This window comes from Capsicum annuum, chromosome 11, assembly GCF_002878395.1.
Source record: "Capsicum annuum cultivar UCD-10X-F1 chromosome 11, UCD10Xv1.1, whole genome shotgun sequence".
NCBI classification, from domain to species: Eukaryota; Viridiplantae; Streptophyta; class Magnoliopsida; order Solanales; family Solanaceae; genus Capsicum; species Capsicum annuum.
In genome coordinates, this window is record NC_061121.1 from 8,383,019 (window position 1) to 8,399,912 (window position 16,894).

Here is a 16,894-nt window from a genome sequence, read left to right on the forward strand (position 1 = left end):
TTTAGGACAATACTATCATTGCACCATACACATATTTCCAATAAAAGGTAAAACTAAGAAGTAGTTAAGGATATGTTTGGAAAACACCAAGTGGATTGAAATTAGATATAATTGCAAAACTTAATTCTCAATTAAGGGTTGAAAATTGGGTATAATTACGTGATGTAATTACAAGGTTACATTTTATTTATTTCGTTTTTATTTTAATTTCTTTTTTTATAATTATTTTTATTTCTATGAACTATTGTTTCTTTTTTATAAACAAGGTTACAGAATTGAAATTATATATAATAAGCTAAGAAATAGTAAAGGACATATTTGAAAAGCTACAACAGAATTAAAATTATATATAATTAGACAGTTTACCATAACATGCAATATGAAATAGCAAGTCTATATTATTAAAACAAATGAATCGAAATATAAAACATAACATAAATTCAAAATCCAAGAAAAAAACATAATACTCTTATATAAAATTCAAGAAGTAAATATAATTCAAAAGAAAGGAAAATATAAATCTATAATCTCATTTAATATTGAAATTCTACTTTAATTCAAATACTAGAATAATAATGTAATTATATGTTAATGAAGAAAATAAAAAAATACGAGTTATTATATTTAATCATAAGAAGTAAAGGTTGGAAAATGAGAAGAAAAGAGATGAAAGATAAATAATGTAAATCGAATTTTTTTTAATAGAAATTAAAAATAAATTTATAAAAAATAAATTAAAATAAAAATAAATAAATAAAATATAACCTTATAATTACATCATGTAATTATACTCAATTTTCAATCCTTAATTGAGAATTAAGTTATGTAATTATATCTAATTTTAATTCACTTGTGTTTTTTCAAACATATCCTTTGCTATTTTTTAATTTAACTTTTATTGAAAATATGTGTATAATTTAATAATAATATTATCTTAAAAATAATTAATTTAGTAGGATATATACATAAGTTGAGTGACAATTGAGGGAATTAATTCATTAAAGGAATATGTTAGTTGTTGTTAATCATTCATTCTAACAGCTCTTTTTTTAATGCAAGCGTGGCTATAGATGCAGGGGGCCTTTCTTAATAATCTTCTTTTTCTTTTTCCACAAAATATTCAATTCACGTATATCACGATTAATTTTATAAAATATTTTTTACTTTTTATTATATATTTTCTTCATCCAAATTAAGATGATATATTGATTAAGAAAAATAATTAATAATATATCTAATTTATCATAATATTTCTATTAAATAATATTTATATTTTAATTTTAAAAAATAATTAATATAAAAAGTAAAACATGAAAATTTTTTATTGTCTCTTTTTGATTAATAAAAAAGATAATTAAAATAAAAAATTAAAATAGAAAATTTGTGATGAATAATTTGGGACAGAGGAAATACCAGGTAGTCTTATTTATCAAAACTATAAAAAGGTACCTAATATTTTTGTTTCTATTGAAAATTAAATTTAAAATGTGACGATGTTCATTCCAAGTTTTTATTGAACGCTTAGCAACAACCTTGTTACTTTTCCAATTTACTCATATCTGTATATATCTTGGATGTTTTAACTTTTTCGATATACTAGCTGTTAAAGTAAAAAAACAGTAGCCAAAAAGTTATCTTCTCTTCAGTAGAAGAAAAAAAAAAGAACTGATCAAGAATGGTGTAATAGAGTACTAAAAGTAGTACAAAATCTGAAATAAGGTATCTTTTTCCTCCTTACCCCACTTTTAGTCTCTTTTTTTTTTTTTTTTTTATTTTCAGAGTTGTCTGATCAGTTTGAGGGGGGGGGGGGGGGGGGGGGGGGTGGAAGGGGGTTGGGGGGGGGGGTGTCTGTTGTTTAGTTTGACTAGGGTTTTAGTACTTTAAATGAGCTATTTATGGTGTTGCAAGTTAATGACTTAGTTCAGTTTAATGCTTTTTTTGAGCTCTTTGGTGAACTGGGGTTGTGTTCTCTTGGACATTGAGGATGTGGGGTAGGGACTTTCTTTGTAAATTTGAAAGCATTGGAACTTGGTGTTTCTTGTTCTATATGGACTTTTTGTACTTGGGGCTTTTCTAGTTCTCTCATATCTGTATTTTGCTTCTTTCTGAATGACATACTTTCCCTTTTCTACCTTTAGTCTTGGTACAAAATTTTGTATGTGATAAAGAAGAATCTTGTTTTTGTTTGATAGGTTGGATGATGTTTGTTGAGAAACTAGCATGTTGAATTTCAATGTTTTAGGTTGGTTTCTTGATTCTCAAGTGCTGTGGTAAAAGAGAAGTCTTTGTTAAATTTGGTATACTTTCAAAAATATGGATGTAGAAACCAAGAATGATAGTGAACCAGAAAATAGGAGTGATCAAGAAGTCTCAATGAATTATCAGTCACCAAATATGTCTTCAGAATGGCAATTAAGTGGTAGCAATTTGACTAATGCATCATCTATGGGAATGGTGGATTCATTTTGTCCAACTACTTGGGATCAGTCTACAAATTCACCAAATTTAGGCTTCTGTGATGGTAATGGTCAAATGGATTTAGGCCCTTTTAGAGTTGGTGTTGACAGATCACTTGGTCCTAGTTGGACTTCATCAAATGCAATGTTGTTGAAAGGGGGTATGTTTCTACCTCCTGCTCCGATGATGCTTCCGCAGAGTTTAGCACAGTTTCCGACTGATTCAGGTTTTATTGAAAGAGCTGCAAGGTTTTCTTGCTTTAGTGGAGGGAACTTTGGTGATATGAACCCTTTTAGCATCCCCGAGTCGTCGATGAATCCTTATTATAGGGGACTGGCACCAATGCAGGGTCCTCAAGAGGTTTTGGCAAGTAATGTGGCTGAAAGTTCCAAGGATGTTTCTTTAACCGTCGACCATACGGACACAGAGAGAAGCCCCCTCAAGAATGAGAAGAAGAGGGAAAATTTTGCCAAGTCCCAGGATGAAGCAAGAGAAATTGCGGGAGTCTCTGGGAATGAGTCTGATGAAGCTGGATGTAGTGGCCGTCAAGAGGAAATGGAGCGTGCCGGCGAGGGCTCCTACGGAAAGAATATTGGCTCAAAGAAAAGGAAAAGAGGTGGTCAGGTAGGCCATTGTTAGTATATTTCGTTTGATCGTTCACAAGATAGTTCCTTGTTTAATTTTCTTGTCATTTTTGCTGGTTTAGTATGTTTTGTTTGATCGTTCACACGATAGTTCCTTATTGAATGTTCTTGTCATTTTAGCAGGATTAGTGTATTTTGTTTGATTGTTCACAAGATAGTTCCTTGGTGAATGTTCTTGTCATTTTAGCAGGATTAGTATAGTTCCTTGTTGAATGTTCTTGTCATTTTAGCAGGATTAGTATATTTCGTTTAATTGTTCACAAGATAGTTCCTTGTTGAATGTTCTTGTCATTTTAGCAGGATTAGTGTATTTCGTTTGATCGTTCACAAGATAGTTCCTTGTTGAATGTTCTTGCCATTTTAGCAGGATTAGTATATTTCGTTTGATCATTGACAAGATAGTTCCTTGTTGAATGTTCATGTCATTTTAGCAGGATTGGTACATTTCATTTGATCATTCACAAGATAGTTCCTTGTTGAATGTTCTTGTCATTTTAGCAGGATTAGTACATTTCGCTTGATCGTTCACAAGAAAGTTCCTTGTTGAATGTTCTTGTCATTTTAGCAGGATTAGTACATTTCGCTTGATCGTTCACAAGAAAGTTCCTTGTTGAATGTTCTTGTCATTTTAGCAAGATTAGTACATTTCGTTTGATCGTTCACAAGATAGTTCCTTGTTGAGTCACTGCAGGATTAGTATATTTCGTTGTTCATTTGCAAGATAGTTCTTTGTTGAATGTTCTTGTCATGATTAGTACATTTCATTTGATCGTTCACAAGATAGTTCTTTGTTGAATCATTGCAGGATTAGTATATTTCGTTTGATCGTTTGCAAGATAGTTCCTTGTTGAATGCTCTTGTCATGTTAGCAGGATTAGTGCATTTCATTTGATCGTCCACAAGATAGTTCCTTGTTTGATCATTCACAAGATATTTCCTTGTTTAATGTTCTGGTCATTTTAGCAGGATTAGTATATTTCGTTTGATCGTTCACGAGATAGTTCCTTGTTGAATGTTCTTGGTATTTTTGTGGGAGTAGTATATTTCGTTTGATCGTACGCAAGATAATTCCTTGTTGAATGTTCTTGTCATTTTAACAGGATACTGTACCTGATCAAATGAAGGAAGCACAACAGCCACCAGCCGAATTTCTGAAAGGTGAACAAAACTTGAATTCGATTGCCAGCAAACCTGGTGGAAAGAATGGTAAACAGGGGTCTCAATTGTCAGATCCAACCAAAGAAGAATATATACATGTTCGCGCTCGAAGAGGCCAGGCAACAAATAGCCATAGTCTTGCAGAAAGAGTATGACTTCATACTAGAAGCTTCTAAGTTGGTGAATTTCATATTTTATTTGTTTTGGTACGGACTTTTAAGTATATTTGATTGCAGATAAGAAGGGAGAAAATCAGTGAACGGATGAAGTATCTTCAAGATCTTGTGCCTGGTTGCAACAAGGTTGGTATTATTGGAATCAACTAGTATGGTGTAGCGGGCGCCGATGTTGCTTAGACTCTTCATAAATGCTGAGGGAGTGCATGTCAGATCCTCCAAAAGTACTGCCTTTTTTGGATGATCGGGCATGGGTGTGGCAGCATTTTTGGAGAGTCCGAGCGACATACTGTAGCCTATATTAGAAATTTTAGTTGTTGTTTTCTGTTTTAAGTTACCTGAGAGAAAGGCGGTGATTGCAGGTCACCGGCAAAGCTGTGATGCTGGATGAAATCATTAACTATGTACAGTCTTTGCAAAGGCAGGTTGAGGTATGCAACTAATGACTTATATTTTGTTTACGCGCTTTCTCTGATCTTGCTCTTCACCTTTATAGGAATGCCTCCTTTCTTTCAGAATGTGCAATTGTCTAAATATTTAGGTGATGATTTACTTGCTTCACATATTGCTGTCTTGATTATCCAGGTGGCTGCATCATTTGATCTTGATGAATTCTTAGTACGTGCATCGGAGTCACAAATATATGAACTCTAGCTTTTGATTGTTCTAAGATGTTATTGCTAATTTGTGAAATGGCGTTATGTTGGAAATACTTCTTTCTTTCACTTAGTATGTGCTTAAGTATGACTAAACTCCTTTTTGTTTCAGTTCCTCTCAATGAAGCTTGCAACAGTAAACCCACGGCTGGATTTTGATATTGATGGTCTCCTCGAAAAAGATGTAAGTAGTTCACTCTTCTGAGAATGGTGTGTCGCTGACCGTTAAATAAAGGTGATTCCCTTTGTCGCAGATCTTCCGGTCTCAAGCAGGTCCTTCATCCTCACTTGCTTTTCCACCTGATATGACCATGCCATATCCTCCTCTACATCCACCGCACACTGGAATGCTTCAATCTGGTCTTCCTAGTTACGGATTTTCTAGTGATGCATTTCGTAGAGCCATCAATCCCCACTTAGCCACTACTAGTTGTGGACCTGGCGACTACAAGGATCCTTCCTCCCAGGTAACATTTGTGATTCTTGTACGTTTGTTATAGGTAGATAAAAACGGACTTATGCATGATTCCTTCAACTATTGTTGCATAAGCAATCTTGGTTGATGGTCTACTAACCAATTGAGCTAATTTGCATGATCGCCAGGCCCCAAATGAATGGGATACCGAGCTACATAATATTGTCCAAATGGGATTAAATTCAAGCGCACCCTTATCTAGTCAAGATTTAAGTGGTATTTGATGCCCCAGTGTGATTTGCCACGATAAATTAACATCAACTTCTATAGTAATCCTGAAAATTCTTGTGTTTGTAGGTTCTCTACCAGCCGGACCGATGAAAGAAGAACCATGAACTCGTCATAAATACCAAATATGCTTAAATTGCACTAGACACCCCCGTCCAGTAGTTCCCGGTGAGTCTGTACAGCAAGTCCATTATGAAACTTTTGTTAACGATGCATTCGCCTCTTCTTCCTGACACAACCGGCTAGCGCGAGAATGAAAATTTATTCCACGAGATTGACTGTGTTCCATCAACGAAAGCAAATGAAGGTTCAAGAACTAATGTTTTGTTCGTACATTCGTGAATCTTTCGTTGCGGGGATGGTTATATTCTTGTTCATTCCATGTTGAAGAACTTGAAAATTGTATGGCATGGGAAAGTAAATGAAGTTACATATGCTTCTTTTCTTCCAAAGCATTATTATTTACATGAAAACTTTGTTCAGTTACTGCAGAATAATACACAGAATTTGATCTTTGTGGACTGTAAAGGTGGATTTACAGCAAATATGTTAATGAAAATTTGCCAGGCATGATATGTTATCGTTGCTGCAACAACGACAACAACATACCAGTGTAATTTCATAAGTGGATTCTAGGAAATGTAGGACGTATGCAAACCTTATTCCTACCTTTGTGAGGTAGAGAGGGGGTTTTCTACTGACCCTCGACTCAAAAAAGAAGTGAAATCAAAGCAAGATTGAAAAAAATAAATAACGGCAGCGGAATAATGAGATGAGCAAAGCAACAAGTAGTATTAAAACAAGTATGAAACACTCCGCTACTTGCTATCATATTATTTAAATTCTCAACCTCTATATCTTTTTATCTAGAGTCACGTCTTCAGTAAGTTAAAAATATGTTATGTTATGTCTAATCACCTATCTCTAGTTATTCTTCAGCGCCATACCTCTACCTCTCCTAAAACCCGCTATAGTCATCCTTTCACACTTCCTCGCTGGTGATCCCTCCTCATAGCAGGTCCCCGAATTAGCCTAGATTCTTGCTCGACCTCTATATCTTTCAATCTATAATCGCGTCCTCAGTAAGTTGAAAATATGTTATGTTATATCATGTTTAATCACCTGCCTCTATATATTCTTTTGCGCCATACCTCTACCTCTCCTAAAATTGTAGTCATCCTTTCACACTTCCTCGCCGGTGATCCCTCCTCATAGCAGGTTCCCGAATTAGCCTAGATACTCGTTCGACCTCTACATTTTTCTATCTACCGTCGCGTCCTCAGTAAGTTGAAAATATGTTATGTGATGTCATGTCTAATCACTTGTCTCTAGTTACACTTCACCGCCGTACTACTGTAGCCATCCTTTCACACTTCCTCGCTGTCATCCCTGTCATAGTAGGTTCCCGAATTAGCCTAGATACTCGCAAGCTAGTTCAAACACCGCATTTATAAAAATAAAACAAAATTTGGGATCTGATTTTGTTGACTGCAAGGTGGACTATTTCATTAATAGTCATCTCAGTACTTTGCTTTTTATCTGCTATAGCACAGAAGACATGCTGGAAAAGGTGCCTTTTTATGTTATATTTGAGACTTCCTGCTTGCATTATCATTTCAATAAGGGGAAATGGGAGGGACCATAGAATTCATAAAAAGTTGAACTACAATTTCTGAGTTGATAAGATTATGTGTGTCAGATGTTTCATCATCTTACAAGTTTCCAGAAAAATATAAAATAAAATACACCTTCTGTCCCAATTTATATGAGTTAGTTCGACTTGATACAAAGTTTAAGAAAGAAATTTTTTTTTCAAAATTTATGGTGTCAAATAAGCCATATATGCTTCTATGATTGTAAATCATTACATTAAGAATAAAATTGATATTTAGAAATTAAATTGTTACTAAATATAAATATAGAAATGCATCATTATCTTTGGCCTGGCTAAAAAGAAAAAGACACTTCTTTCCTATCACCGTACCTAAAAATTATGATCAAAGTTCTATCTCGCCTTCCGACAGATAGAACCTTGGACAAGTACAAACATACACAAAAATGGAAAATAAACTTTATTAAAGATTATCCAAGACCACAATATATGATGAATGGAGTATATATGTCTTGTTTCACTAATCAGCACATAGGCAAAACCCTTCTACACATAATCCTTTGTCATCTAAACACCAAACAAAACAATCTTCATTACTGTTACAGGACTTTGATTCATCTACATGGAAGATAAAAAAAAAATTGTTAGTATGTGCAAATACATGTATTTTATTGAAGAATTTAATTATGTAAAATGTCAATGTATATACATGTGACAAGTAAAAGGTATTTAATTTTTTAAGTAATTAATTAAATATAATACTCTTATACTTGCTATGTGAATTGTTATGTACCTTTACGACCAGTGGAGTATGCCTTAGGTGGTAAGCATACGCAAACCCCTTCAATGCACTGGGCAACCCCGCCTGCACATGCATTGTGACAATCACATTCCTGTCCTAACACAACACCTGAAAATTATAAAAGTTGTTAGTGACATATATATATATATAAATTTGTGGTAGATTCCAGTTATATAAACTTCAACATAGAGAGAGACAGGAAGAGAGGGAGAGAGATATACTAACCACATGAAATGATCAAGAAGATGACTATCAAAAATACAGTCTTTGAAGCCTTGTCCATATTGCCTAAGAGATTTTTTTTTGGTTTATTTTTTGTGCTTCTTATTGCAACATTATATAGTATCTAGTTCATTAATAAGTTGCTAATTTTTCTACTTATTAAAAAATTTATATAATCATGTTATTTTGATTTTTTTTTTTCCAAATCTAGAAATTTGATGTGTTGGTCAAAAAAAGAATTATTTGGCCTATGAAAGGTTGTTTGTCACGATCCAAAATTTAAGGACATGATGGCACCTACCCCGATCCAACTTTGATAAGTAAGTCAAAGAACTCACAATTGGTATGAAATACAATATAGGAAAGAGATAAAGCAAATATGAAATTTCTAGAACAAAGTCAGGTCATAATCGTAAATCTTAAATGTCTGGAAAAAAATACAACTGAACCCCAAAAACTAGAACAAAGCTCCGAACAGAGAACCCACCAGATCTACGAATCAACTCTCACTATACGAATCAGCCATCAGAAACCACACTCTTATTGGGATCCCTCACTTTCCCTGCTTTAATTTGGAAGATGCATTTCTTGCTTTTGATGGGGACACATATATCCTTATTAAGTTATTGATTTTATGTAGTCATTATCTTCACTGTTAAAAGGGTTCATAGACAGTCTTAGAATTTGAATTATGTACTCACATTATACATTCAATATTACAATGATAAGAAAATGCATAAACACATTTATATAAATTTCTAGAATCTTTACTTGAACTTAAGATCCAAATATTATGTTTACTTTTCAAAGAACTGCATTGAGTTCAACAGGTTTTTATTCCAATAAAAACATATAAGAAAACCAAAATGATCCCCCTAGATCAAGTTAAGACACTGGGTGCCGGTCACAGCTTGAGCAGAAATCAAGTCATGACAAATATGCTAAGTAATTAATATTTTTTTAAATATTATTTGCAGCTAGATCTAGTCAAAATAAGGGTCATAGGTGACCTTTTCATAGTTCACGGGCATTTTAGGCCCTTCACAGTTATTTTTCTTTATCATACGATCAATTACAAACTTTTCTTTTAAACATAACAACTGCCAAGCTCATTTGTCTGGTAAAAATAAGGATGATCAATTTTAAAACATAGTGAAGTATATTCAATCATAAAGATTCTATTATTTAGAGAAAGGAAATAAAGTTATCGTTGAATTTGTTTGAGATTTATAAAAGGTCACTTTAATTTTGTGGATGACCTATTACACTCCAAAACTATTTCAAATTGGTATTATTATGCTATTTTTTTTTTAGATCAAACTCAATTTTTAAAAATAGATGTTGAACACACACCAATTATTAATTGACACTTGTTTATTTAATTTAAAATAATATTTTTTATTTCTCCTTATACTTTTTTTATTTTTCTTTTTATTTTTCTCTATCCTATTCACCATCTTCCTCAAATTTCTCCTTCAATCAACCTGTTGGGTACTATGTAATTTTGATGTTTGACAAACTGACACATGAATGAAACATGTTACTTGAGCTGGTCCACGCATAGGAAAGCAGATGTCCAGTTTCACTGATAGATGCAGACAAGATTACTTAAAGACAAGAACGAATAAGTAAGCCTAATTCTGATATACTCAAGCTACTGATCATGTGGGGAATATAACAAGTTGAATTTGAGTTGAAAAAGGAGTACTACATGAAGAAGGAATTTCACTTCTGAGTATATCTTGAAGAGTCCTATGTGTGGGAGGAGAAAGATTCTGATAAATAAGCATGTGCTGATTTAAAAGAGTTGGAGTTTTACTACAACACTAAGGAGACAAGAGTTGAAATTAAAGAAAGAGTCTCACCTGAAGTAGAACTCTATGTAATGAGAGTTTTGATTAAAGGAAGAGTTTAAAATAAAGAATGACTCTTTGGAGAGCTGTGCTTAAATAGAAGATTCATCATTCAGAATAATCCACACACTTAAAAAGAAGAAAAACACAATCGACAGATTGACTTTACGAAGTGCTACTTAATCACTGAAGAAACACGTTGAAGAACCTGGTCCTCAGTACAGAATCCAGCTAAGAGTTTTAGCATTGATTTTTAGAGTTGTTCATTGTGTTTGAACTATTGATGTAATATTAATTTCAGTGTGTTATAAACTGAACTAGGAGCTAGTCTTCGAGTTGGGAAAACTCAGAGATTTTGGGAACGCATACCTTGGGAGGTGTGAGTAGTTAGGAATTAGAGTTTATAAGTCCTAGTTGTTGAGTTATAGGGATTAGAGTTTATAATTCCTATTTGTTGGTTACAAGAGTTTTGTAATCAGTCGTTGTTGAGGCTCAGAGTTATTTGCTGAAGTTGGGGTTAAATCCTGTAGAGGTGCAGGTCGTGTTTTTTTATACCTTTTGAGCCGGGTGTTTTCCACATAAAAATCCATTGTGTTCTTTACTTTCTGTTTTACTGCTTCCGTGGAACATGTCAGGCAATCCGTTCCATCAATAGGCAACAGTTAGGCAAAAATAAGATAATCAGTAGGGCACGAATTCTTAACAAGTGGTATCAGAGAGAGGTTGTCTTAAAAATGGCAAGCACCTAAGACAAAGATCAATATGATGAATTCCGCACCACCTACTGGTCACAGTGAAGGTCAAACCACTAGTTATGAGATAGGATCACTGATGGTTCTACTATTCTAATGAAGTTAGAAGATGGGAAACAAGTCAAGAAAGTAGGAAGTGAATTCACTCTTGATGACTTTTTGACATTAAAGAAAAATGCTAAGGCCAAAAATATTTTGGTCTGTGGATTAGGACCTGCTGAATAGAACAGGGTATCAACATGCACCACTGCTAAGCAAATTTGAGATGCTATAGTAAATGCTCATGAAGGAACATCTCAAGTAAGAAAATTCAAAATTTCTCTTCTTTTCACTGAATATGAGGCATTTAAGATGAAGGAGAATGAAACCTTGCATGAGATGATGACAAGGCTTACTGCCTTAACAAATGAGCTGACCTCCTTAGGAAAAGCTATATCTGAAGAAGAAGAAGTCGAGAAGGTACTGAGGGTATTACCAAAATCAAAGTGGAATGTTAAGGTGACTGCAATCAGGGAAGAAAATAAGGATCTTGCAGGCATGACCCTGGATGAATTAGCGGGGAATTTAAGAACTTATGAAATGGAAATTGATAGAACTAAAGTGTTAGAAGCTCCAGAGGATACCTTAGCTCTGAAGGCATCTTACAGTGATGACGAAATTGAACTTGATAAAGAACAAGTTGCCTTTATAGCTAAGAACTTCAGCAAATTGTTCAAAAAGAAGAAGGGAACAGGTAGTAAGAAATAGTCAAATGACAATCTAAATGGATGCTACAAGTGTGGTAAGACTGATCATCATATCAAGGATTATCCTGTATGGGAAATAGAATGGAGAAAGAAAAGGGATGAAAAGGAATTGAAAGAAAAAATCAAAAAGAGGGAAGGATATGCAATGATAGCAGCTTAGGGATTTGACTTAGATGATGATGAAGTTGATGAAGCAGCACTCATGGCTCTTGGAGATTCATACTTGGAGGAAGAAGATGATGCTTCTGAGGTAAGTATACTTGAACTTAGAAAAAAGTAGCATTCATTTTCTAAAACAAAACTTATTTTCTTGATGAGTGCACTAATTGATGACTTTCAAGAATCAACTTCTGGTAGGGATGACCTATTCAACAGTCTTGCAAGAATCAAATTTAATTTTATTGATTTAGAAGCTTGCAAGAACACTGCTGAACAGGAAAACTGCTCTCTCAAGAAACAGGTTGAGCAACTTGATTCTTCAAATAATGATCTTAAGTCTGAAGTTCTAAAATTGACACTCTCTGAACAAGGAAAAAACACCAAGAGTAAAGAACAAGAAAAAGTTGAACTTGAATTGGTCAAGTACAAAGAAGAGTGCAATAATGCAACAGAAATGGTGAATAAATTGAGTCAAGAAGTCTCTAAACTAAAACTTGACCTTGAAAGAGCAAACAAGTGGACAAATTTCTCAAGAATTTTTCATAAGTTAAGTGAAAGATATCACAGTGAAAAAACTGGTTTGGGTTTTCACAAAAGTCTTGATGCTTATCAAGATTTGTGATATATCTGTGGAAACCTTGGACATCCAAACACTGAATGTTCAGTTGCTTCCAAAAGCAGATCCAACAGTCTAAATCTGGCAAATAAACTATCTCAGACCAAAAAAAGGATAACTAAATTTGGTCAGAGAAATATGTCACGTAACCTGTTGCCTGCATGGGCTAGAAGAAATCTAATTCATCCATTTACTCATAAGAAAGGACCCAAACTTATCTGGGTGCCTAAAGTTAACCCCTAATTTATTTTGCAGGTGAGAGTGAAAGGAAGCAAGCAAAATTTGTGCATAAATAAAGTTTGCTCAAGGCATAAGACTAGAAGAAAATAAAGTTTCTTTCACTCACCACATTTAAAGGGGGAATGGATCATTTGAAAGATGACCAGATTTGTAGTGCTTGTATAAGGGGAAAGCAAGGGAGATTTTTAAAAAAATGAGAAAAAAGGATGATTGTGAAACTGATGAGCATGCACAAGAACGTGTTGTACCACCTGGTTCAACTGTTGTACAGACTGAGGACATATTGACAGGGGAAACAACAAATAAAGAAATGGATGCATCAATAAAACCAACACAAGTTGCTGGTAATTTTGTTGGTAGTTCATAAAAATTTGTGTAGTCAAAAGAATCTTGAGATATCTCATGGGAATCAATGGCTTGAGAATATGATATCCCAAGAAAAACAACTTCACTCTTGAGGGCTATAAAAATATTGACTATGTGGGTTACTTAATTGACTGGAGAAGCACCAAAGCACTAAGTAGAGAGTATTTTAAAAGGTATAGGTTAGACTTGGGGATGATTAAAATTGCGTGAACTCCCCTCAATGATTGACTAGAATAATTATTTTTTTCTTTAATCTTATTAGCTAAAAAGTTATTCCATTCAGTCTTGCACATTTAGTTGTGCGTCCCAATTCCAGATTTTTGACTTTTCTAACCTAATTTTGTATTAGATTGTGCAAGCAAGCAATTGTGACCATAAAGTTCTTCTTATCAGATTTGTTCTACACTGACATAAACATAGCAAGCAATTGTGACCACAAAGTTCTTCTTATCAAGTATGTTCTACACTGACATAAACATAGGCTGTCTAAGTTGAAACAGTTGAGCACACCTGTTCAATTCCACACACTTCATCCTCTCATTGTCTAATAAAGCTAATGAATTGTTGACCAAACTTTCATTGATTCTCTCCATATGGGTGTGCATAAATGTGTTAATCCTATACCAGAAATTCCTTCTTCTTTCTCAACCAAAATATCAGTTGTGTACCATGGATTTGCCAAGCTTGATCATCAATCACATGCAGCATATGTTTCTGAAGAATGAAAAGAGACATGCTTTCACTTTTAGTTCCTAATTGGTTATTTTTTTTGGGACTTCTCAGCCTTAAATCAGGTTGGACTTACAAAAAAAAAATAGATGTTGTTGAATAGATGAATCATGTTGCTCTACCTGTTTCAATAAGGAGGGCTAACAGTCATTTAAAAAAAAATCTGAACTAGAAGCTGCACAAGACAGTCATGAAGTGGAATAAGAGATCCTTAAGGCTAGGATTATGACCTTGAAGCTTGACCTTGATTGATAGAGGGATGAAAATGTTGAAGTCATTCATCAATTGACATAGTTGATATCACCTGTTCCACCTTCCTCATCAGCTCCTCACTATTTGTATCCTTAGCTATGTCCCATTTTTATACCGTATTTTTTTAATGCTCAATTATTTTCCTTTGTTCAGTACTAGCTTAGGTTTAATGTGGAACATGCTCTGTCAGTTAAATGGAATGGTTATCTTTGCTAAATTGACTCATTTTTGCTCTCTTTAATATATTACTATGTTGGCTAGAGTCTTTGCCTTATTGTTTTGGTGATAGCCCCAGTGGCCAAGAATAGCATAACAAATCACTTTGGCTAGTATATTATTGCATTGAAATAATTTTTCGATGATGCCAAAACGGGAAAGATAATAGGGTTGTGCAATGTTTATAATCCATTGACTAACTTGTTTCATTCTAGTGTTTTATACTTTAGTGCCTACAGGTGAAGATGGTTGAATGCACAAGACAAGAAGTTTGTCATCATCAAAAAGAGGGAATTTATTAGGTACTATGTAGTTTTGATGATTGACAAACTGACACATGAATGAAACATATTACTTGAGCTGGTCTACGTATAGGAAAGCAGATTTCCAGTTTCACTGATAGATGCAGACAATATTGCTTAAAGACAAGAACGAATAAGCAAGCCTAATTCTAATATACTCAAGCTATTGATCATGTGGGGAATATAACAAGTTGAATTTGATTCAAACACTTAATGATAAGGGAAAGCAATTTGAGTTGAAAAAGGAGTCCTACGTTAAGAAGAAATTTCACTTCTGAGTATATCTTGAAGAGTCCTATGTGTGGGAGGAGAAAGATTCTGATAAATAAGCATATACTGATTTAAGAGAGTTGGAGTTTTACTACAACACTAAGGAGACAAGAGTTGGAATTAAAGAAAGAGTCTCACTTGAAGTAGAACTCTATGTAATGAGAGTTTTGATTAAAGGAGGAGTTTAAAATAAAGAATGACTCTTTGGAGAGCTGTGCTTAAACAGAAGATGCATCATTCAGAGTAATCCACACACTTAAAAATAAGAAAAGCACAATCGACAGATTGACTTTACGAAGTGCTACTTAATCACTGAAGAAACAAGTTGAAGAATTTATTTAGTGTAACGTTTGAACTCAATAAGTGAAGTATACGTGCGAGGCGTGTACACGTAAATTAGTATTATTGAAAAGCATGAAAACTATAGGAGAAGTCTCCCCTAAACAAGATTCTTTTAAGGATTACATTGTAGATGTTATTGTGTTATGGTATGAAAAAGGATTTTCTATTTATAGAGTTTCAAAATCTTTCCTCCAAGAAAGACGTTTGTCAAATATGGAAAGAATTTCTATTTTTCTTTTTAGGAAAAGTAAAAGTAATTATGGTATTACTTTTATTTTCCCTTCAAGAAAAGTATAACTTAATTTTGGTAGGAAAATCAAGGCAAAACCCCTAACAAATCTCCTCTTTTTGACTTGATTTTTTGGCAAAATAATTTTGATCTTCTTTCTTCACACGATTTTCATATATCACTGTTGCTTATTATGATTAAAAATTGATATGGGTTAAAAATTGAAGCCCTATGCATTAAAAATAAAAGCACGGGTGGATATTATTGAAGCCTATGTTATAAGTAAATAGGATTGAAAATGGAGTCTTGTGCGTTGAAAGTGAACACAGGTTAAGAGTGGAGCTCATGCGTTAAAAATAAATGGATGAGTTGAAAGGAGCCCAAACATTGAAAGTAGGCAGGTTTGAAAGTTGGAGCCCATAGACATGGGCTGAAATTGATTTGATTTTAAAGATGGATTAACAGTAGGATTGTTGTAAATTTGTTTGAAACTTTTCTCCACATGTAGGTTTTTTTGAACTTTTTTTTTTGACAAAAAACTTCATCATCGCCAAGTTAATTGGAGCTTTGATCTTAAACTGTCCTCAATCGAACCATCGGATCTTTGAACCATAGGCTTTGATACCACTTGTTGGGTTCGAAATCAAGAGGGCGTCATGCGGAAGTAATTAGTTTGCAAACCATAAAGATGATAAATCAGATGATAAAGAAAAACATAATACTAAAAACATATTATTGAAATGGTTTGATCAATTGACCTACATATTAAAAAACTAATATTATTGAAAAACATGAAAACTATGGGAGAAGTCTCATCCTAAACAATACTTTTTAAGGATTACATTGTTGATGATATTGTATTATGGTATGAGAAAAGGTCTACTACTCATAGATTTTCAAAATCTTTCCTCCAAGAAAAGATTTATCAAATATGAAAAAGTTTCTATTTTTCTTTTTTAAAAAGATTAAAAGCAATTATGATATTACTTTTAAAAGTATAACTTTTTTTTTTTTTTTTTTGTAAAAGTAAGAAATCTTATTAAACATCAACCATCCATATTACAACAGAAACTCAAACAATTCAAAACAGAACCTCAAACAATAATGATATGAATAGCGTACACTTATCCTTCTGAGACTTTATTTTATAACAGTATACTGAATATAATGTTATTATTATTGTTGTTGATCTCGTAAGACGTTACCCATAGGTTATGAGCTTCTTAACGTATAATATCCGCTTTGTGAATTTTGACTTACAAAATTTGTGTTGTCTTGCTTTTTTTATTATTACTTTTTTTTTAATGTCTATACACTTCCGATTATTTTAATTTATTACTTAAATTGTTAAAAGATAAAAATAAAAGATCACCAATTTGAGAGAAAAAAATC

At 33.4% G+C, this 16,894-nt stretch overlaps 1 protein-coding gene across 4 annotated transcripts; it reads left to right on the top strand.

The window, feature by feature from the left end:
- The first annotated feature begins 1,509 nt into the window (after positions 1 to 1,509).
- On the top strand, positions 1,510 to 6,309 carry LOC107848131 (transcription factor bHLH49). 4 transcript variants are annotated; one of them, XM_016692817.2, is made up of 9 exons: positions 1,510 to 1,719; positions 2,193 to 3,081; positions 4,202 to 4,408; positions 4,496 to 4,561; positions 4,798 to 4,866; positions 5,204 to 5,275; positions 5,346 to 5,558; positions 5,695 to 5,782; positions 5,864 to 6,309. In XM_016692817.2, the coding sequence occupies exons 2-9, from the start codon at positions 2,314 to 2,316 to the stop codon at positions 5,899 to 5,901; spliced, it is 1,521 nt and encodes a 506-aa protein (XP_016548303.2). In that variant the 5' UTR covers positions 1,510 to 1,719; positions 2,193 to 2,313; the 3' UTR covers positions 5,902 to 6,309. The 4 variants fall into 4 exon arrangements, with proteins under 4 accessions (XP_016548303.2, XP_016548304.2, XP_047255406.1 ...); XM_016692818.2 differs by lacking the exon at positions 5,695 to 5,782; XM_047399450.1 differs by lacking the exon at positions 1,510 to 1,719 and having other exon boundaries at positions 1,737 to 3,081.
- Positions 6,310 to 16,894: the final 10,585 nt, after the last annotated feature.